Genomic DNA, 22,320 nt, shown 5'->3' on the forward strand with positions numbered 1-22,320 from the left:
GGCAGAGCTCTCCGTCACCGGCAATAGTGACAGAGAGCAAAGCGGTGCGACCTGCCGCCGCCCCAATCCCCAGGTTGTCTGTGGGCTTTAAGTGCGGATTTGTTTTCCTCCCTCCACCAAAGGCCTGAAGCGTATGTTTTCACTTTCAGAGATTAAAACCGAAGCGACGCTGGCGAAGAACGGACATGCTTGACACTTGTCTGCAGTTACTTGTGTTGCACCTCGTTGTTTCCTCGAAAAGGAGAGACTGAGACTCTGTTACTTGCCTTCTTCTCGGGTTATGATATAACTAATAATAAAGCAAAACTGTGGAAAAAGCATCTGGGAGCTCAGCATGGTAGGATCTTGAAGGGAAAAGTAGCTGGGATCGACGGGAAGAGGAAGGGGAGGAATGGCATCCCGAGAGAGACTGTATGAGCTTTGGATGCTTTACTGCAATAAGGTAAATATTTGTGTTTGTTTGCTTATATCCTCTCTTGTTTGGTAGTCAGGTATTTAAATTGTAACATCTTTTTTCTTGGAAATTGCATAGACACGATTAGCCTCTGAAAGGATGTAATTGCACTTCTTAGACTATTTACAGCCTCATCCCATGGTTTGCTGTTCAAGTTGGTCTTTTTTATGTTTGAGAATTGCAGTGTTTGTGGGTCAGTTTAAGCAGTTATTGTAGCTATATATTTTAACTATGTGAATGCACACGTTTACATAAATCTTCATTTTGTAGCAATTAAGTTGTACTGTATTAATTTAATTCAGTGCTGCCTAGTGTTTAGCTTTTTACTTACTGATTTCTGAACATCTTCAGTTTTATTTAAACGTTTTTAGCAAAATCCTTCCCAAAGAGCAGATTTATTAAGTTGCTTCAGAGTCTGCTTTTGCTGGCTATTGCCATAATATCTGCAATACTCCGTTAGTAATGAATTTCCTTCACCTGGCAGAAATAATGCAGAAGTGCTGTCCTGCCTCCATTTGCATTTTATAGTGTAAAGCAACTAATGTGTTGAAAGCACATATCCTAATTGCTGCCGGTTGTGCCGAGTATGTAGAGAAATTGGATTGCAGATTATCGGAATAGGTAGCTGTAAAATAAGTAGCATACAAAAAACAGCTGTAAAGGTGGAGGAAAGGACTGATCTACTGTCATACAGGGGCTCAGTGGCAAGGGTAGCTTTTGATGGCCTTATTCTCTGGTTTTGTTTTGCGTTTTTGCAGTCTCATGCTTCGTTTGTATTTCGGTTTCTTTAAGTCTCCATTCCAGTAGGACATTAAGAGTAGAACAGTCCTTCCCTTGTTCTTCCCACCTCATTTCTAGAGAATGTGAGATGTACAGACCATTTAACACGAGTGCACAAAGTACTTGTCTTAATTGTATTGTTTCCTAATTTTTGTACGCCGTTAATCCTCTACGTGTTGTTAAACCTAGTGCAAGCATAACAGCATGGTACCAGTTCTTAGTGCTCCCCGTGTGGGTGATCTGCTGGGTTGAACCTTTGCCTTTTAAACCACTGTAGTAATGATAACGGCAGTAGGAAGTGGAGTAGCACTGGAGAAGATGGATGTTTTGCTAGTGACTTCATCGATGTGAGAGGAACAAATGCACTTGGAATACACTCAGAGAATCCAGACTTGACTCAGCTTTGGGAGACACTAAGGCAGCAGAGATGAGCCAAGTTCTGAATTTCTTTGATTGGCTGTTCTTTGGCTCTTTCCTCCCTTGTTGTTTAAAATATTCTTCTGTCTTGGACCTGCTCCCCTTTGCTGGAACCTTTCGTTCAGATTGTGTGCTATCCATCTCCATGTTGTTCATAGCAGGAAGTTTGCATGAAGGAGTGCTGTTTAAAATGTGTAGTTTAGATCACTTAGGGGATGTTCAGTTTCTTTATGGGAATGATATGCCCACAGTCTACTCAGATCTCAGGTGGCAGAGGATGGGCTGTTTGAAATAAATAATCTTTTCCTATGTTCAGTCTCCTCATTAGCTATCAGTGACTTTTTTTGGCCTTTTTTCTTTCAGACCCATATATTAAGGGCATGATTAAATGAATTTGTTTGTTGATAAGGGCTTGTTCCTAAGTAACAAAACATGTATTTTAAAAATAAAATGGAGTGTCTTCAACATATGATGGCAATTGAAGTGATCAAAAAAGGGAGTCTTCACTTTTTCAAGAAGTGTTAGGCACAAAATAGTGGTTTTTTCCTTATCTCTCAACTGGTTCAGGTTAAAATGATATCTTATTCTGCTTGAGGCATGGATCCAGAATTAGAGTATTAAGCTTGGTGAAGTTAAAAGCAGATGAAAAAGTTATGTCTCCATCTTGGGATGTAAAATGTGGGAGGCCTTAAAGTAAATTAGTTTATTCAGTCCACTTGGAAACAACTGTATATCGTGCTTGTTCTTCTCAGAGCATCTAGCAGAATGGGAAGGTGTAGCAATAATTACCAGTGATAGGATATAGTGGTTTAGAGAAAAGTTGTTTATAGCTGGGAGTGAAGTGTTTATACCTGCCCAGTGAAGTGTAGTATGTTGCACTGCAGTGATTGTCCCTGGATGACATCCTGGGAAATAAAGCTAGGCAAATTCTTCAAACTGGAAAATGGCTGGAGAGTGACAGTTGAGTAAGGCACAATAAATTCCTATTTATTGTACCACAAATTCCAAATATGTGGCTTTAGCTTTTGCTTGTTAGCTACAGAAACAGTGAAATCCAAGCTACTCCTTTGTGATGCTTCCGACTGTTGCTAATGGTCTTGTCTTTTGATAATCGGGTCTTTCGTGATAATCTTTTAAATACAGCACCCTCTCCTAAAGCAGCAAGGCTTTTCACAGCTTTCAAGTGCTACATAATGCTGTGTTACCATCTTACCATCTATCCTGGGTCGTGACTTTTGTTCTTTGTGATCCCTTGACATCTCTGGCAGCATCAGGTGTCAGTTGCAACTTGTGCAAAGTAACACTAGGAAGGCATTTCTCCATTTTCATTGCTTCTTGTGCAGTTGAGGAATTGGAGATACGGGCAGATAGCAGCATTAATCAGGGCCTTTGCAGGAGCAGTCTTTGGAAGACGCCATGTATGAGATGGTTTAATTTTTCTGTTTTTTTTTTTTGTTTGTGGTTTTTAAAATTTTTTAAAATTTTAAAATTTTTAATTTTTTTTTAAGATAATGTTTGGGTGTCTGCAAGAGTTTGGTTTTAGTTGGTATTCAGTTGTTTTCATCTGGCAGTTTCTAATCTAAGGGTGAGATTTGGTTTTGGATTTTTTTTTCTCTTTCTGTTTCCCTAAAAGCTACAGATTGCTGTCTGCTGTTACAGATTAAAGTAGTAGCCACATTTGATTTACAATGCTTCTGATGTTGCATGGAAGCAGTTTAAAACTTCTTTAGATTTAGTAAAATTTAGATTTGAGTCGCTGGGGTTGTTACCATGTTGTATTATTCACAGCCTAAATCTGTTTTTGTCTTGAGTATTTTGTTGGTTTTGGTTTTTTCCTTTCTTTTTTTCAATTTGTTAATGTTAAAGTTTCCGCATAGAATGCCTTGTTAAGGATGTAACTTCCTGATGATTTTCAGTTTCAAATTATTTTAGTGGTTCGGGGATGTTTTTCTGTTCAGTGAACTGTTAATGTACAATGCCTTTATTCAAATATTGATATGAATGTAAACTGCTGTCTTCTCATCCAGATGTTTGAATGAGCATTTTAAGATAATTGAATTGTGTAAAATAGCAACATTTTTTTCCAGTTGATTGATAGTTAAAAGCCTTCAATAACCTACAGAGGAGCATGGAACAGTCCTTATATAAGTGCATATGGAGCAGATAGCTGAAAATGCTTTACTAATGTAAGTGTACAGCAGGAGTAGAGCTCCATGAGGTAGAAGAAAAGGACATACTTCCATGTGTGTCTGTGACTTCTTTGGGTTTATGTGACAGATATTAGAATACCAATTTTGTATTGTAACATTAGACTGTCATGGCTGCAATATTACTATGGTAATATTGCTATTACTATTGTAATATTGGTTGACTAACCTTTTATTAGATATTAATTTTATATCAGTATAGAAAATTTATTTCTGTTTCTTTATACTCTGAAGTAGCTTTTGCTGCGGATTCAAATTAAAGAGATTCAGTCTTTGTCCTATCTGTAAGACTTTAAGTATATGTAGTTCATCTCCAGTTGTTCTGTTAGGTATTTCAGACTCTTAGACATAAAGCATGTCAGGATTTCTGGTATTTTGGATTTTGTTCAGATAACCTTTTATATGGAGATTTTTTCTAATCTGTGAAAATAAGAGATCTTAATTGCCTTCAAAAGGGATTTCAAAGGCATTAATGCAAGCGCTTAACTGCCATATTCACATCAGTTTTCATGATACCACAATGGTTCTGAGCTTTTTCTTACACTCTTGTCTTCAATATAGACCTGATTTCATTTAAACACTGCCTTTTCCTGTGAGATGACACAATGATTTCAAGGGAAAGCTGTGAATGTTCTTCACTCAGAGCTTTCCCTTGAAATCATTGAGTTTGGAGTCTGTGCTTCTCATTTTAAAGAGGGAATGTTCAGCCTTGGTGTCATTGATACAGTCAGGACTGGTTGTGTTAGCTGATCATAATGATCTGGTCTTTACTAATGCAGAGAGCTGAGACAGTCACATCCCTTGCTGTGTTAAGAGCAGCAGACCTGTGCATGAGCTGTTATCTCAAATGTGCTTTCTTACCTTGTGCTGCACCTCTCATTTGTTTTACAAAATCTGATTGTATTGGGATAATACACTACAATTGTAGTTTTATCTCTGTCACAGTGAGGGATATCTATATATTATAAATATCTTCTCATTTAATATTGTAACATTGTTTCTCAAAGAAATGTGCCTTTAGCCAAATTGTGCTTTGCTGTGTTGAGAAGCATGTAATTCAACAAGAATATAATAATCATTGACATTGAATTGTAAGCCCTGTGTGAAGCACTGGCCATGGCATCCCAAATGTGATCTCATCCTGGCTTGGCTTGCCCTTTTCTTCCTTCTTGTGCAGTTGCTGACTTGTCAGTGATACAGATCACATTGCTATATGTTGCCTTTGTTAGATTTGATAAAGAATTATTCAGCTTACACTTAGATGAATTTGAGCAAACCAAGTGCTCAGTAAAAGTAGTTTTTAGTAATTCACTGTCATGTGAATTCATGCCTCTGCTGAAACTAGTGAAGTCTTATAAGGAATTGCTGTGTAAGATATCTTTTCTGTAGATTGTTGTAAGTAAATTTCTTTGTTCCTAGGGACTGTAACTTGTAGAAGAACATATCACAAGTCACTTGTGGCCATGTGGTGACAAAAATATCTTTGTCTCTATTCAAGAGGCTGAACTAAGAATGGATAGAGATAACAGTTGGTCTTCTGAATTAACAACAGTTGGTCTAATTCTGAATTAACTGCTATTTAAAGAGCTGTCTCCTAGTCCAAGAACTAACATAATTCTGGTATTGACAAATATAGAACTTCTCATATAAATAGCTGACATCAGTATATGAGCCATCAGTCTCTGGAGTGGCTGTTTCCTTCCTTAATTAAGGGCCCGGGTGACCTTGTGCTGGTAGTTGTTCAGACACAGAACAGAGACTGACACAGAGAATGCAGATTTCAGGTTGCAGTGACGCAGCAGATAAATCTAAACAGGCAAAGATGTAAGAAACCCGTAACATTTTACAAGCTGGGAACAAATTATTGTTGCTCATTCTATCATACAAGTAGCAGTACATATATGTAGCTGCTACTGCTGGACAAAGTAGAGTCTCAGGTTTGTTGATGTTCTTGATGTAAGATTCAGGGTTTTAGTGGAGTCCAACATGAGGTTAGAATTTCCGTGTGTCTATGGGTTTGTGGATCAGCACTTTACAGAACCAGTAAAAAACATCCAGTTCTGAACATGCCAACAAATATTAATTCAGATCAAGCTTTTACTGATGTGAAAGAATTGAGTGTCTCTTAAATGGAACGATATATCACAAAGCTATGAGCACAGGCTTCTGGTTCTGTGTGTGTTGATGCTCTAATATAGAGAGAAATTAACAAACCCTGCATTGTTGTGTGTGTCTGAGTTACAGCTCTTTTAACTTGGTCAGCTGGGCAGGTCTGGGGATGACGTGTGTCCTGGTAAGAGAATATTGCCAAATCAACTCAAATATGCAGTATGTTTGTGCTGATTCTGAAATGAGAGAAAGGCTTGCTAGCTGCCCATTGAACAGCATTGGAGCTCGAGGCCTGAATCCAAATGTTGTCAGTAGACACTGTTAAAATATTTACAGGCTTCAGAAAGGTTAAACAGCTGCTATAGGAGAGAGAAGAGCTTCTCTAATTACTGAGCTTTTCTTGCTGAAAGAATTATATGTGAATATGGGAACAAATATCAAAACATGCACATCTCAACAGTACCAATAAGCCCCTTTTTTCTTATAAAAACCCACTAATTTGCTCAAGTCTAACTTTTCCAATTTATCTTCTACTAAATGGGAGGCTGCAGTGGAGGACAATGGGAGATATGACAGGGAGCACCAAGAAATGAAAACTGTATTTGATTATTCTCCTCATAAACCCTGTCTCAAGTTTGGTATCTCAGGCTTCTCCAAGTATCTGCAAATCTGAACATTAGCTGTGAGTTCTCTCTGCTGATAAGATGTTTGTGTGTGTTGATGCATTCTCTGATATTTAAAGCATAATCCAATTTATGATTGAGGATTACATTTGCCTTTAGTAAGCAATGGGAATAAGTGATATTAAATACATAGTGAGTGGGTAAAGCTCTTGGGGGTAAGGCAGGGTATAGAAAACAAGTGTGTTATTTACAGATCTCTGGCTCTGGTTAATTGTGCTGGTCATTTAAAACTGAACCAGCAGAAGTGCAGTGGATGCCAAACAGCATTTGGGCAAGTAACCCATATTCTGCTATGCTGTAGTTCTTGAGGAGTTTTTTTAAGTGTGCTTTTGAAAAGTGAATTTGGGGATTTTAAATGGTACTCCTTCAGTCTATACATAAATTATACCTTCAGTGTATAGTTCAGCTTCAGTATGCTAAGTAAGGCCAGGTGAGACTGAGGAGGCAAAACCAAATAGTTAAATACATAGCTAATGATACAGAAATTGGTTTTAGTTTAATTTGGTATAATCACTTGACACGTTGAAACAAATACTTTTGTCTTTGAAACAAAGACTTATTTTTGCTAAGCTGTATTCCAGTTCTCAGCCTTATCTGCTGGAAGACATAGCAAGCCAATATTTAGCTGTTGATATGGTGAAATAGGCTGATCTTTTACTGTTGTAGCACCATCCTGCTTCCTTTCTGTGATAAACTTGTATTCTCTTGCACTATATTGAAAGTTAGAAACTCAGTGGGGCAAAAGCTGACTTTGTGTGTGTTGGTGCTAAAATTCAGCCTTTTTCTCATGTCATATAATGGCAAAATTTGGAGTTTATAAGCAGTTAAGAGTTCAAGTCTTGTGTAAGGTATAGTTTGAATTTTCATTAAATTTAGGCTAATCTTGACACTGTAGACTTTTGGCATCATGTTATTTCAGTTATCTTTGAGTTATTTAGGATGCTTCTTGTTCCCCTTAAAATACAGCTTCCAGTTGGTTCACAATGCCAAATTTGGTGGGAAAATTGAATGTTAATAGAATGAAATATGTTACAGTATGGTAAGTTCCTGATAAGTATTCTGTGTGTTGGACTCCAAAAGGCTGAAATAGGGTATACCAACTTGTACATGGGGCTTGCCTGGTGGTGCTTTCTGTCAAATGTGAAGACATTAAAATCTGAATTCACATTAATTGGATTCATCCTATGGATGGCATCAGACACATGCCAGTTTCAAGCTACAAGGTTGTAATTGTATCATCATTCAAAAACAACAGCAGTAATAAAATTGGCAAGAGAAAGAAAAGTAGAGGCTTTACTTCTATTTTAGTAAAAAAATTCTTTCATTTTGTTTTTCCAGTTTTGTTGGAGATCTGAAGTAAAAAGGAAAATGAATAAATTACTTGGATTGTCTTTAAGGCAATACTAGAAGATTAAAAATATTTTTTGTTTTGAGAAGAGAAGAAAAATACTAAACTTGACCTAAAGTTGAGAAGAGAAGAAAAATACTAAACCTGAGCTAAATTTTATCATGATTGACAGCTATAGGCTTATTTTGGTATAAATCCCTATTCTAAAGAGAACTTCTAACTTGTCCCAAAATAGTTGTTTCTATCATGATTCACTGCAGCTTCCATTTATAAAACAAAGCATCACCAGTCCATCCCTTTTTGCTTTTAATTCTGGAAATGAAACAGAATGCTTGTGTGGATGTTGAAAACGGAAATTTATAGTTGCTTGCCAGGAACTTTTCTTCTTTTGGATCCACTGATTCAAAAAACAGTATTTTGATTATAATGGAAAATTGAGCCCAAAGGTGATTCCCCAGTCAATTAGAATTGATTGATTGAATTTAGCAAGGCAGTTATGCCAATTTACAATGGTTTATCCTGAAGTTTTTTACTAATTCTGTCTGTGGTGTTGCTGCTATAACAAAGCTTTTCAGGTTTTATTTTGACATTTTATATGAAAGGTTCACAAAAAGCATAGGCACTGTGTCATATTGCAGAGTAAAGGCTTCTAGGAGTTCTCATGCTGGAAATGTAGCCTTTTATGTATGAAAACATGAAGAGGAAAGGGCTCCCTTAACACAAATCTTCTAATTCCCAAATGAATAGTTTATTTCAAACAGTGTTGAGAAGTATTCTGCAATTCTGCATTATGCAGACTACTTCAATTAATTTAAAGATGAGTAAACTCACCAGTGATCTACAGGCAATGTTTCATGTTTAGTTTCCTAATGTTACATTTTGTAAGTCTAATTCAATCTTGACACCAAAGGATTGTTCTTACTTTAAATAAAATGCTTGGGGATGGGGATTACTTATGATAATGCCAGTGCCAGTGAGATTTTATGGTTGTGCTTCTAAGCTGAAATCCACTTTGAAGGTTGACTGAGAGCTAGCACAGGAGTCAGACCCGGCTGGCTGTTTGATGGCTGCATGTTAAATTTAACGACTTCAAACAACTGCCTTGTCCAACAAGTCGGGCTTGTCTGATAGCTGGACTCTGAACTGCCCTGCAGGGAATTTTTGCCTTTAGAGCATGGAATGTGACCCTGCCAAGAGCCTCGGGTGGATCCAGCTTTTGTTTTAGCAACTAATACTTCCTGAACATATCTGTAAAATTATACTGAGCTTTGCCCTTCCAGTTCTTTGCCTGAAGCCTTAGTAAAATGGAAGTTACTACTAAATCTAAAATAAACCCTTCATATAAATACATAAACAGTGTTGGTTTGAAACCTTGGGTGAATGTACTTGTACAGGCACAGGGCTGAAGACTTCAGGTTGGGAGGACTTCAGTGCCAGTTTTGTGTAAAATGTTTTCATTTAACTGAGAGCTAGCTGTAAGACTTGTACTACCTGGCTTCTTAATGGATATAAAAAATGTTACAGTGATTCGAACACTTATTGTGACCTTCTTGCATAGATTGAAGAATAAGAGCATGTTAGAATATTTTTGTCATTCATTTAGTCAATTTTCATAGAGACTAGAAAAGGTAATTTCCAGACAATTCAGTGTATCTCAGACAAGATCCTCTCCCAAGCTAGTGTAGATTTTGGCTGTGGTTTCTTTTCACTTCATTGCCTTAGAGAAAGTCCTGTCTGTCTGAAGGGCATCAGAGTACATCCCCACTGGGCTATGGGCTTTGCCTGAACATGATTCAGTGCTGAAGGTGAAGAACACCGTGTGTAAGAACAGCCTTTCTAGAGTTTATACATCCAAATTGCAAGTGTTAACACTCCATGGGAATCTTGGTAATTAGTTGGCAGAATTTAGTCACAGTATTGCAGTGCATACTGGGGACCAGTACAATGGGTTTATTTAGCAAATGTTTTTTTCTTTCTAGCATTGTACTAACTATTTTGGAAAAGAAAAAAAAAAAAAACCAACCTAACCCTCCTCTGGCTGTTTCATAGGAAATGGGTTTAGTGTGTTATGGAGTGGTTTTTGAGGTTATTTTCAGTACCTGTTAGAAACACTCTGCTGCTCAGGCCTGGCAGTGGTTTTTTTTTAAAGTGTAAAGAGCTGTAGCAGCTCTTATTGTGCTGAGAGGATCTTGGGAAATGAAGGCCTGAAGGATGGTGTGTCATTGTGCTGGGTTGGGTTATTTGTTCGGTTTTTAATGAAAACCAGAGGTATTTAGGGAAGGAGAGGGAAGGAACAAGGAAGTACTTTCACTTTCAGCTGCTCTGAGCTACATTTGATTTAATAGGCACAAAGGACTTATTTTTCATTAGTGCAGGTAGGTGACTGCTAGAGCCTTTCAAAGGCATTCATTGCAATGGGCTGAGCTCAGAAGCCTAAGCTGAGCCTCTGCAAACTTGTGGCTATTAACAAAAGAACTTTTATATTCCTGGGCTCTTCATTTTGTTTTTCAGTGTTTTTTCATAGACTTTTGTTACAATGACACCTTTAAGGTAGCCTTGTTAAAACTCTAGAAATGGCTGACTTGAGTTCTATTTTACCTTCTTGGAGTTCAAGCCGTGGGGAAATTATCTTCCAGAAGTTTTAAGGCATGCAGTTTCTGTATGTGAATTATTATTCAAATAAATTACATCAATTTGGCCTGCAGAAAAGCCAGGCAGGTTTCAGGTAAATAAATGAAAAGCTTAGGCTTGTAACCTATAAGGCTTTAAGGTTTCAGAAAACAGCATTTCTTATCTTGTGGTAATTGAAAAGTTGAAACTGGTGAAAGGCATTTTATTACCTCTTAGAAGCTTCCTCCTGCTTTTATTGCTTCTGCACCAATCAAAAATGTCCTTCTTGATTTCTTGCTGATCTAACAGGATGTGTGTGGAATGTGTGTGGTGGGGCTGGAAAAGAATACCAATCCTCACATTGGTTTATCACAGTTTATCCTTATGGTGTATTACCAAAGCATACATTGCTTTATAAACTGTGCTCTCCAAGTGCATCTTCAGCCAGCACCACAGAAAACAATTTGGGGCTGTTTTCTGACATACAGCCTCCAGCTACCTGTCTGCAGAATAATAACAAAGGGGTGATTTTCAAAGAGGGGAAATACATTCCATAGTTTTTGCTGCTTCTGCTGCTTGCAAGGCTTCTGAGTATTTATGATGCTTTATTCTGGTGTTCTGCTGCTTCCTTAGGAGGACCACAGATGTAATGTAGTAGCTCACAGATGTGATGTAGTAGCTCACAATTTACAGTGAATCAGATGGAGCTGAGGTTGCAGTTCAGTGATTTGTTGCCCTCAGTAGCATTGTGGATCCCGTGGGATGCTCTCTTCTGACACCTAATAACACAGATATTTGTCATATTGCAACATGTACTGTCTTGGAAAGTTGATGTGGCATTGAAGAATGCAAATGTATTAATGTTAAATTAAGGTGAATTTGTGTTCTGCTGTTAATATGGTTTACCACTTCTGTTGTGGGACAGTGGAGGATTGTTGAAAAGGTGAGTGGGAGGGAGGACTTAACAGAAATACATACTTCTTCATTTTTCATTCCACCAAATTTAAACTCTAGATTAAGTGGGACAAGCTGACCTCAAGAAAAAGTTCAGTTCAAGGTAAAGATGCTGGGTAGGATAATTGCATTATACATAAAATCACAGTGTAAACAAAACAGCTGATACCTGTTATTACTGCCTGGTTTTATTATGAACTTGAATTATTAAACCACTGTAAAAAGACACTGTTTCTCCTAAACTATGATGCCTTTGGTTTGGAAGAATCTAAGATGCATCTGATTCACATAGGCAGGTCTTCAGAAAGGCTGTATGTATTTAGCTGTGTTTTAGGACATTTATATAAACTTTGCTAAGGGTAACACTTACCATTTTCAGTTTCCTTTCCTAAAACTTCTTCAGTAAAATCTAGATTTTGTTGGAGCTTTCAACAGGAGACTGGTGCCTAGGATCTGGAATGATTGCTGCTAATAAAGAAAAAAGAGAACCTGGGCCAGATTTGAAGTTTGAAAGCTGTTTATAGCTTCTGTTTCTAACGTTATTGACATCACTTACATGAAATATTTTAATTGTAGCCCATTTGCTAAATATTTTGTCACTTTTTCCTGGAATGAACTTCTGCTTCACAAGTCTTCATTTTTGTTCATTTCTGGAAAGGAGGCATGCCTCTGTTAGCTGGTGTATAATGGAGATCTATTTCTTGGTGTTTCTCATGTTGCTAAGTGATCTTGTTTACTTTTTTGCCTTCATGATTTAAAAAAAAATAATTTTCCAAGTGGTTTTGAGTTAGTGATGTTGCTTGGATTGAAATCTCTAGATTTGACTCTGAGTCAACTGTTGCATAAACTGTTTTCTACTGGCACATACCAGTAGTGCTACCTGGTATTTTGATATAAAGTCTGATTATTTTAATAACTTCGAATATTACATTATTAATTGACTGGCAGGGGATTGAGATGAAGGGAGTTGGGTTGAATTGTGTGCTGCAGGGAATAATCAAACAGTACAGCAGTTCTTGGTTTTTACCAGGAGCAGGAAGAGTTCTAGTGGCAAAGCAAATTGAGCAGGCTGTGCTCTATAGGTAGGCAAAAACTTCTGGCTGTTTCATAATATGTGGTCTACTCTTACTATCTGTGTAAGTGCTATTTCTTGCAAATTTTGTCTGCCAGTGTTCTCTTATTCCCAGTCTGTATTGATAGCTTTGCAAAGGCATTGGAGTTCAAAGATAAAGAAGCTTGAAACTCATCATTAAAAAGGAGCAGGCAGGCATTTAATATAACTTTGTCTTTTGCCCTACCCTTCCCCTTTTCTCATCCTTGAGTTTTGTTAAAGCAATTTTAAGTCAGATAATGTTGTTATTTGCACATCATCTTTCATGGTAACCAATAAAAACAGGTTTTTTTCACAAGTTTACTGTTAGCAAGTAGGAATGAGCCTGAGCTGTGTCAACAAACAATTTTAGTTTGGGAACATGAATAGAATCAATCTAGTATTTCTTGTTGGATTTCGAGGAGAAGCTTCACATGCCAACGAAGAAGCAGTTTGTTCAACAGGGAAAAAGTCTCTTTTAAGTTCAGTTTTTGCACGTGTATATGGCCATTTTCATCAGAGGCATGGACACATGGACATGGCAATATTTCTGTTCATTACTTCCCTGTAGTTGCTGTGTCTTTTGTAGCCTGAGCTCTATTGTAATTACTAAAATGATATCCTGGTTTCCCTTGTCTTTATGATCCTGTGAAATAGTTTGCTTGCAGCTAAAATTACTTTCTGTGAAATGCAAGAAAGTTAAAGCTTTAAACATGTGAACATTTTTGAAAAGCTGGGTTCTCTGAAGACAGTGTCTTCTACTATTTCTAAATCATTCTTTTAGGCAAGTCTTATTTCTTGTCTGACTTTTGGGTTGACTTTCAGTATGTTTGATGTCTGAACCTGAGAAATGTGTATTCTGTGCTCACCTACTTGTGATTATCCAACAAACTCTGTAGCTTAAAGCAGTAGCTTGGAAACCTTGAAATTATTCTTTATCTCAACTGCTTCGTTCATTCTGTGTTTTGCAATTCCATGTTGAGGACACTTGGTAGGTGTGTTTAAGATTAGTTAACCATTTGGTAGTTCAGTGCATATTAAACATCAGAACAAGGCTACATTCCACTTTCAGAACATAATGCTGTTTTGACAAATTTTTAACAGAAAAAGAAAAGGAGTGATTACTTAAATAATTGAAAAGTGAATAAAAGCAGAGATGAGGATAAGAAAGATTATGAAAGAGGGAGAGATGAGGAATTAAGCAGAAGAAGGGGAAGTAAGACAATTGGGAAAAGTGAATAAGAAAATGCTGTAAAGTCAGCGGAAACGAATAATCAGATATCTATCTAGCTGAGAGTTTTATTTGGTACCTGTTGTCACAGTACCTGAACACATTTTATATATAATTAATAGTGATAGTGAAGTAAATTGTGTCTGGATGTTTGTGACATTTCTTGCTCGAGTTGAGGATGGTTTTTGGGGACGCAGAGAAGGGTAAAGGTTTAGAATGAGAAGGGGGTTTCCATGCTTTGTAATTCCTGTATGTGCTGTGGAAAGATGCTCTGGGAAGAGCTTTGCACCACTTGAGGTTCTGGATTTATGTGTTTATTTTATTCTGAGGTTGTTTTGTTTTGTTTGCGTGGTTTTTTTAGAGTTTGTTTGATTTCTTTCCCTCGTGGAGGGCTCTTTCATAGGTAGCTATTATACACTAATAGGATTCTGTCAGTCTTTCTTGGTGGCTTTCTTTTACACTGACGTTGCTGCAGAAGAGTGTGTTTGTTAGAGATATTCACAGTTTGCTCTTCAATCTTAACTCTACAGGGAAAGATTCTCTTATTTGGGAACATCGGTGGTAGTATAAAGGCAACAAACAAAAGGGAAGAGATACAGAAGAGGGAAAAGGATAAAGAAAAATGTTTTCAACTTCTACAAAATGTTATAAATTATGGAATGGATTCAGAAATCATTTGTAATCTCTAATAGTTCAGGCAAAAATTTTAAAACTGTTTTGAAAGTTACTTGTGGTGTGGAATGGAACCATGTGCATGTGTGTTAATGAACAAGACTGCACAGTCCTGGCAAAGGAATATGTGAGCTATGGGCTGGCAGCTTGTTTTTGAAAATTAAGCAGCATGACTTCTAAAGTAAGACTACCTCAAATGCATATTTTGACAGCATTTCCCTGTGTGGTTTGCAGTGGTCTAGGATCTGTCCTAGTTCCTGGGGCACTGTCTAGCCCCAAGGGACTGCTGGTCACAAACACAGTCTTTGCACACTACTAGGAACAACTAGGAAGCTTAAATATAATTTTAATCTGTTAATAGCTATCTAATATGCAAGTCATAGTTTCTACATTGTTTTTTCTGAACACCATCTGTCTCTAATCTGCCGTTATCTGCCATATTGACCAATGAGTGAAGCAAAAAGGAAATTATTTTGTGACTAGGACTGCTGTTAGGGCTCTTATTTAATTTTATGAGCCATAAGGAGAGTTGTGTACTAGATCTATGGTATCAAGAATAGAACACATTTTAGTAAGTTTGTAAAGCTGGTATGGATGACTCTGGAGAATAAGATTTGTTTATGAGGGGAAAAGCTAGAATGCTTTGGTTGACACTGGTGCCAAGAATAGGAGACACATAAATTAATGAATAGTGCAAAAATGTCCCATCAGCACAATGTGACTGAAAATTTCAAAGTACACCGGTGGTTGTTTTTTCTTTTGATTAAAAAATGTGTATTCCTTCCTTTCTCCCAATTGAAATGCATTAAATAGAAACTTTTTATTTGAGGCAGTATTACAGAGTTGTTGATAGAAGGCCTTGAGTGCAGTATTGCCTAATGTTCCCTTTCTTTTTGCAGAAAGATCCAGATTACCTGAAGCTCTGGTTGGATAGTTTTGTGTCTAGCTATGAACAGTTTCTGGATGTGGACTTTGAGAAGCTGCCAACAAGGTATGTAGAATTACAGACCTGTTTATCTTTCCCTGATACCTGAAACAGACCTGGCTGAGAGCCCAATCCTCTTCAATGGCAGTGCTGCCTTTAAACAAAAGCAAGTTTTCTAGTTGTCAAGTGGCACTCCCATTCATTCGAAGGTCAAGTTGGGTTGGGAATGCTGAAATTAGGCAAATACTGGTATTTACATTGTATTAGGAAATTGGCATGAGTACTTCTTGTTCTTGTTCATAGAAATAGAATTGTTATTCCTTGTATTCCCTATAATTCTTTTGAATAAGTGTTCATTAAATGTTGCATATGAAGTAGTGTTTACTATCTGCATCAGCAGTGACAGAAGAGATATAGTTAAAGAATTTGTAATTTTATTTCAGAGTTTGCTTTAAGATTAAGGATGAATGAAATTCTCAATGAAAGATTTGGATATCTTAGCTGAAAACATATAAAAATTAAAGTATGCACCACTTATAGACTTGATATGCTTGATTTCCTTGCAGCCATGAAGACTTCAGGGTAGGAGTGTTGCTGACTTCCCTCATGTTGCTGACCAAAAGCTCCCACTTATAATCATGAGTCTATTGGAGCCTGATTTCAGAGTTTCATATTTAGTATTTTAAATTTGTATGCTGTGTTATCATGATTGTGTTTTCATGTCTAACTTTGAAAATGAGGAGTAAAAACTTAGGTATTGGATATTTTCTCTTGCTTTTGAGGTGCTTGGATGAACTAGGGATTTTAAGAAAAACCAAATGTTAAAGGATTCAGACTTCATGAGAACTGGTGTCAGTATTATAGCTGATACCACCAGTGGTGTTTGAAAGCACAGAATGGTGCTCCTTGCATGTGGCTGCATTCCAAGCCCTGTTGAAATCAATGGAAATTCTTTAATGGGCTTTGGATCAGATCCTGTTTGAAGTGCAAGTGATAGCCTCAACTGTTACAAGGGAAGGAAGAATGCTGCAACTGGATCTCAGCAGATAAAACCTGGACTTCCCAGCTTTTTGTATTAAAATTTTCCTCATGATGCCTATATGAGTGCAAAATATATAGTGCAATTACCAGTAAGCAAGACCTTCAAGGTAATTCTGTGCTCTTTCTAAAAATTTATTTCTTTCTAGTGTCAAAAATCCATCTTACTATGTTTAGTTAAGGTGAAAAGTTTGTCCTTTGACACAGGTTACGTTTAACATACTACTTAGCATTGAAATATGAACGCTGGAAGAGAAAAATCTTTTGGTACTTTGATTTTAAGTTTTTTTAATTTATTTGTACTCTGAGTTTAAGTGTTTTTTAGTATATATGTTCATGGTTTTCATGCTGGGTTTTTTCAGCAACATAAAAGCTTTGCAGAGAAGTAGCAGCATCTTCATTGTGATAAATGGTGACTTTAGTGAGTGTAAAAATAATGTGTGTTTTTCTGAGCTTAATGACAGGATTAGTGACTTAGTCTGGAGGAATAGAACCATGTGGATTTAGGCTCATTTGTGTAACAGATGCAAAGAAAAAGCATCAAAACAACATAGGGATGAAGGCAGATCCTTCCTGTGCTTTTATGTCTGTGATAAGAAAACCCATGGCGATCCGATACTAGAATTAATGAAGAATTGCAGTTTCTGCCCATACATGCATTTGTGATATAATCAGGCATGTGAAAAGTGGCATCTTTTTGGGCTGTGCCAATTTGTATTGCAGGCCTTTACATTGTGTAAACAGTATTACTGGGCCCATGAAAAAAAAAAGTAGGTCAGTGTGGAACTGCCAGATGCTGATTTCCAGTGACTCCAGGGGCCACAGGACCCTGTGGACTCTTTTTTTTTGTTGTTGTTGTTTTTGTTTTTTTTTTTTTTGGTGGTTTTTTTTTTTTTTTGTTTTTTGTTTTTTTTTTTGTTTTTTTGTTTTTTTTTTTTTTTTTGTTTAACTGTATTCCTTATTAGACAACTAAATCTGTCTGTTGGTCTTAAAAAAGTGTGATGCTAGCTAAAATGAGAAACTGATTGCACCAATATTCTTTTCTTTTTTTCTGTCTATGAATCCTGGTGTGTTTTACAGCTGTATGCCTGCAAGATCTTGTGTAGTGAAGGGCTAATGCCAGGAAATAATGAGAAACTGTTTAGAGAGAAGGCTTGTACAGATTGCTGGACACAACTAACTTTTTGGATTACAGGCATGATATTTTGTGTCAATCTAAAACATATGTGGGGGTTTTTAGCATCCAAGAAAATACCAGTTAAGAAATTTGAAGATTATCTTACGGGTTTGGTTTGGGGTTTTTTCCTTCCTGAAAGAAGGACTCTCAATTGGCACTCTCACTTGCTGGTTTAACTCATAAGGTTTGGGGTTTTTTTCCTATAAATTAGAATATCTAATTTCCTGAAGTCTGCTTTGGAAATGTGAAAGATGCTAAGCAGTACAGAATTAGGAAACCTCTAAATATAGTGTGTGAGTGTACCCACTATGATTTGACTGTATAAGTAGAGCTTATACAGTTATGCAGCTTATAGACTTATACAGCTTCAGTTCTACCCTATCTTTATGCCTCTCCTCTGTATGAAATGGCTCATTGATGATGTTATTAATGATTTTGCTGAAAGGTGAATATAGCTGTGCTAATGGTTTGATCATTGAGCACAAAAGGCTAGCACACCTGTTATTTCCCTCAAAACATGTATCCATGTCATATGTATTTACCATAAAAAGGATAAAATCTCTACCAGCTGGTGTGAGGATTTTTTCTCCTTATTGGAGAGGAATTGTCATTTGATTCATTACTTTTAAAAATAACAAAGGCCTCCAGAGTGTTTGTCATACTTTTTTTCTGCTTTTGGTTTGCATGATCTTGAGCAAAGGAGCTTAAAGGAAGCTCATGCGAAGTACCATAGAACCCATATTTTATTAACTTGCTGACTTCAAACCCACATAAAAATGATGCAGAAATCATGGTGGGAATGCTGATTACATGGTTTGTGTGGTTGCATGGTGATTGTTCAAAAGTAAAGCCTGGTTTTCCACAGCAGTTTTTACCACTGGGGGAGGAGAGTTCCCAGTGTATGTTTGAGCTGGAATAGGTGACTCCAGTGTGGAGGTGGTTCAGTTCCCTTCCAGATACCTGACAGAGTTTGTGTGGCTGCATAACCATGTTAACATCATGAAGGAAATTACAAATAAAAGGATCCCAAATGTGTCAAGTTCTTTCTTATATTTTTGAGGTAGAGTACCAGCGGTCAAGTAACAATGTCTGATAGAGTATGTATTTTATATTAATTTTTTTCCTTCCTTTTGGAGTACTTACTTAAACAATGACTCTGGTTGGGAAAAATTGGTACTACATGTCAACAAATTTAAATCCTTGTTTAAATCTAAGGTTTTTTGTTGGTATAGTAGTAATTTGGTCTGGGGTGAAAACAAGCTTGATTGGTTATAAATATTTACATTTATTTATATACTCTATAGTGTATTAATTTTGTGTGATGCCAGTTAGGATTTCTCATACTGGTCTCACACATCTCTCCTAAATTCTCATGGGTTGTGCAACACAGGCAGCTACTGCAAAGAAAACATTCTTTGGGATGTGAGGCATGAAGGGTATGCTGTTTGCTCTCTTGTAAAGTATTTCATGATCTTACTGAAAAAAACTTGTTGGCCATTTTAGGGAATTAACTTCTGGAAATATGATTTCAGCTGTCAAAAATTACAGTTTTCCTACTACTGAGAGGGAATTATCAGAATCTGAATTATCAGATTATGAGAAACCATGCTTGTAGTTCTAGAGAGTGTGGATCTGCCAGCATCTTGAGGGATGAAGTTGCTATCACAGAAATTAAAATTTCTTTCTTGGCATTTGTGTTGGAAAAAAAGCAGTTGCTCTCAGTTTTGTGGTTATTGTCACTATCAGTTTAGAGCCTTGGCTATAAAGTTTGTGTTACAATGCTCTGAATCCCTTGAAATTCTGAATTCCACAATCTGAAACGCAAATTGCACAACTGCGTGAAGGGGCAAGGGAATGAAGTAGCTAGTTGTATAAGTGTAGGTAACATTTGTTTTCTAGGATATGGGAGCTCTCTGTCATTTACACCTGTCTAGGTGTTTTACTAAACTGGGCCTCTGATTTTCCCTCCTATAAAGGCTTCCTTTTCAACATTAGAAGCTAAACAATGGATTGTTCCCCATTTTCCTCAAATAATAGAGTCATATTGTATGGGGTCAGTCACTGCATTTCTACACATCTTTTTTGTGTTTTTTCTCACATAGATGCAATGTACACAGCAGTCATATTAGTGAGGGTTTGAGCTTGCTGAATTTTTTTGTTGGAACTTTCCTGTGGCTTTGGCTGTGTTGGAGGCTTTTGTCAGCTCTAAGGCCCTTGCCTGTGTCTTCCTTTTCCTTCATAGAGTTCATAGAGGATGGGTCAGGCTAAATAGCTGCTGCCAAAGGCTAACTGTTTTTAGCATGTGCAACAGTGGATAAACAATTCTGATCCCAAAAAATGTTGTTACAGTTCTGTAGATTTCTATACTGTTATTGAAATAGGTTTCCCTATGGTTCTTCCTGGGTCATTTTCTTCTTTGGTTTTGGATCACTGGAAAAAAGAATTAAACCACAAATAAACCCATTATTTTCTTCATGTCTTGGTTCTCATTGGTGTGTTTCTAAAAATGTTTTAGTTTGCAGAAAACAATAGGCAAAAGATAATTTTATATGGCTTTTTGAAATTTATGTAAGAACGACGTGATATTCACTGTGGATGAATACCAACTGGGCTTCAATAACAATGCAATAATTGGCATCTCATTTATTTGGACACTTTTAATCTTCAGTAGAAAGTAGAAAATGTTCTTCCAAATATGTTTTGTACTCATGTTTCATTCCACTGTGACTGTCCCTGGGGATTTCCCAGGCCACCTGGGATGAACCTGGGCTGCCTTTTTACCTGATGAAGATCACGCCATTTCTTTGTGGCAATTAAGGCCACAAAGATTTAGGAAGCCACTTAATGAATTTTAACACTTTTTCTTTTTTAATGTAGTTCATTTCTGGGGAAAAGAAAGCTCAGACTGGTGTATTGCCACCAGACATTTCTTTGTGGCTCATTAGGAAGTGTTTTTGATGTGTCAGCTGGGTGACCTTTCCCACAGAACTTCACTGGAACACCACATGAGTGCATGGGAATCGATTGGCAGCGTGGCATGTATGATGAACAATTTTGTGTCTGGCTTTTTTCGTTAGGGTGGACGACATTCCACCAGGAATATCTCTGCTTCCTGATAACATTCTTCAGGTCCTCAGGCTCCAGTTGCTACAGTGTGTCCAGAAAATGTCAGATGGCCTGGAAGAGCAGCAGCAGACTCTGTCACTTTTACTTGTGAAATTCTTTATCATCCTTTGCAGGTATTTGTTCTAATTGGTACCTAAGCAAGGCTGTTGTTTTGGTTAAGAAATCTTGATGCAGCCTATAAATACAGATTTTAATGACACATAGTATGTGATTAGGTACCTTCCAGTAGATAGAGAAATAACACTTCTCACAATCTTCAGAATAAAGGTAGAGGGAATAAAAGAGAGAGAGTGGAGCAATGCAATAATCTTAGCAATAATGTTTGCAATAGGAATAGAAGGGGTTTAAACACTAAATTCTTTGTAGCTGTAGAAGATAAATCTATAGGAATTCAAGATGTGATGTACCTTGTATAAGAAACACTTTTAAAAGAAAAGGTGTCCTCTAACAACTGTTAGCTATGAAATAACTTAAGAGAATTGTACAGGAAGAACTGTTTCACATTTTTAACATGCTTATAATTCCATAAACAGCTTGTGAAACTTATTATTACACTACTCATGCAGCTGATTTCCTTCTGAAACCTCTGTTGACACAAATGAATAAACTGCTTTTAGGGATCTATTCCTCACTATTTCTTCAGTTTGCTGTTGCAAAATGCTGTTAGAGAGAGGAAGGGGATAAAATATAATAGAGAATCTCCTTTACTGAGGAGTATTTGAAGCAGCGTTTTTGAATACTTTGTCTCACCTTACCTCTGAAACAATTTGAAGAGCTGGCAGTGTTTAAATACCCTGGAATATTGAATATAAGCAGAGTGGGTGGTGGCAATGTGTTTCTGAATTACAAACTGGTGTCACCTTTACTTGCTGAAAAGTTCTCCTATGTCATCACTTTGGTATCTGATCTTTGTAACTTCAAAACTGAGAAATTCTTTGTTGTTGTTGCTTTATTTTCTAAAATAATTTATTAGGGGTTTGTTTTGCTCCAGAGAATTTAAAGAGAAATTTAAAGTTTCTAGGTTATGTGTTTCCTAAAGTTTTAGAAAGCGTGTGCACTAGTAAAGTGGAAGTTATTGTCTTTGTTATCAGATGCCATTTCTGAGCTTTCTATTTAGGGTGTCCTGGGAATTTGCTTAACCTCTGAAACCCCAAATTCCAGATGGAATTGGCCTGTAGCAGAGTGACTTGAATCTTTCTTCCTGTTAGATGAAAACTCGTGAGCTCTGTAATGGTGACAGAAATAAACATTTAAGTATGTGCAGTCTTTTGGAAACTATTTTTGAAATGCTGGTATCCTTTTGTATGAATATAGACAGAATGCTAAAACAAACATTGTTTGAACTAGCTTCAAATGGTACACTGTGTACAATCTGTGGTTTTTATGTTGTCTTTGCAGGAATTTGGCTAATGTGGAAGAAATTGGGATGTGTTCATACATAAACCATGTTATCACCATGACTACGTTGTACATTCAACAGGTATGTGGTTAATTATTCT

At 36.9% G+C, this 22,320-nt stretch overlaps 1 protein-coding gene across 1 annotated transcript in view; it reads left to right on the top strand.

The window, feature by feature from the left end:
• Positions 1-24: 24 nt before the first annotated feature.
• Positions 25-22,320, top strand: part of NBEAL1 (neurobeachin like 1) — a 79,626-nt gene continuing 57,330 nt past the window's right edge. Inside the window, 4 exon segments of the mRNA XM_031055958.1 lie at positions 25-442; positions 15,455-15,546; positions 20,773-20,934; positions 22,220-22,301. Coding sequence (XP_030911818.1) covers positions 392-442; positions 15,455-15,546; positions 20,773-20,934; positions 22,220-22,301 — 387 coding nt within the window. The 5' untranslated portion in view covers positions 25-391.

Source organism: Geospiza fortis, unplaced genomic scaffold (assembly GCF_000277835.1).
Source record: "Geospiza fortis unplaced genomic scaffold, GeoFor_1.0 scaffold112, whole genome shotgun sequence".
Lineage (NCBI taxonomy): Eukaryota > Metazoa > Chordata > Aves > Passeriformes > Thraupidae > Geospiza > Geospiza fortis.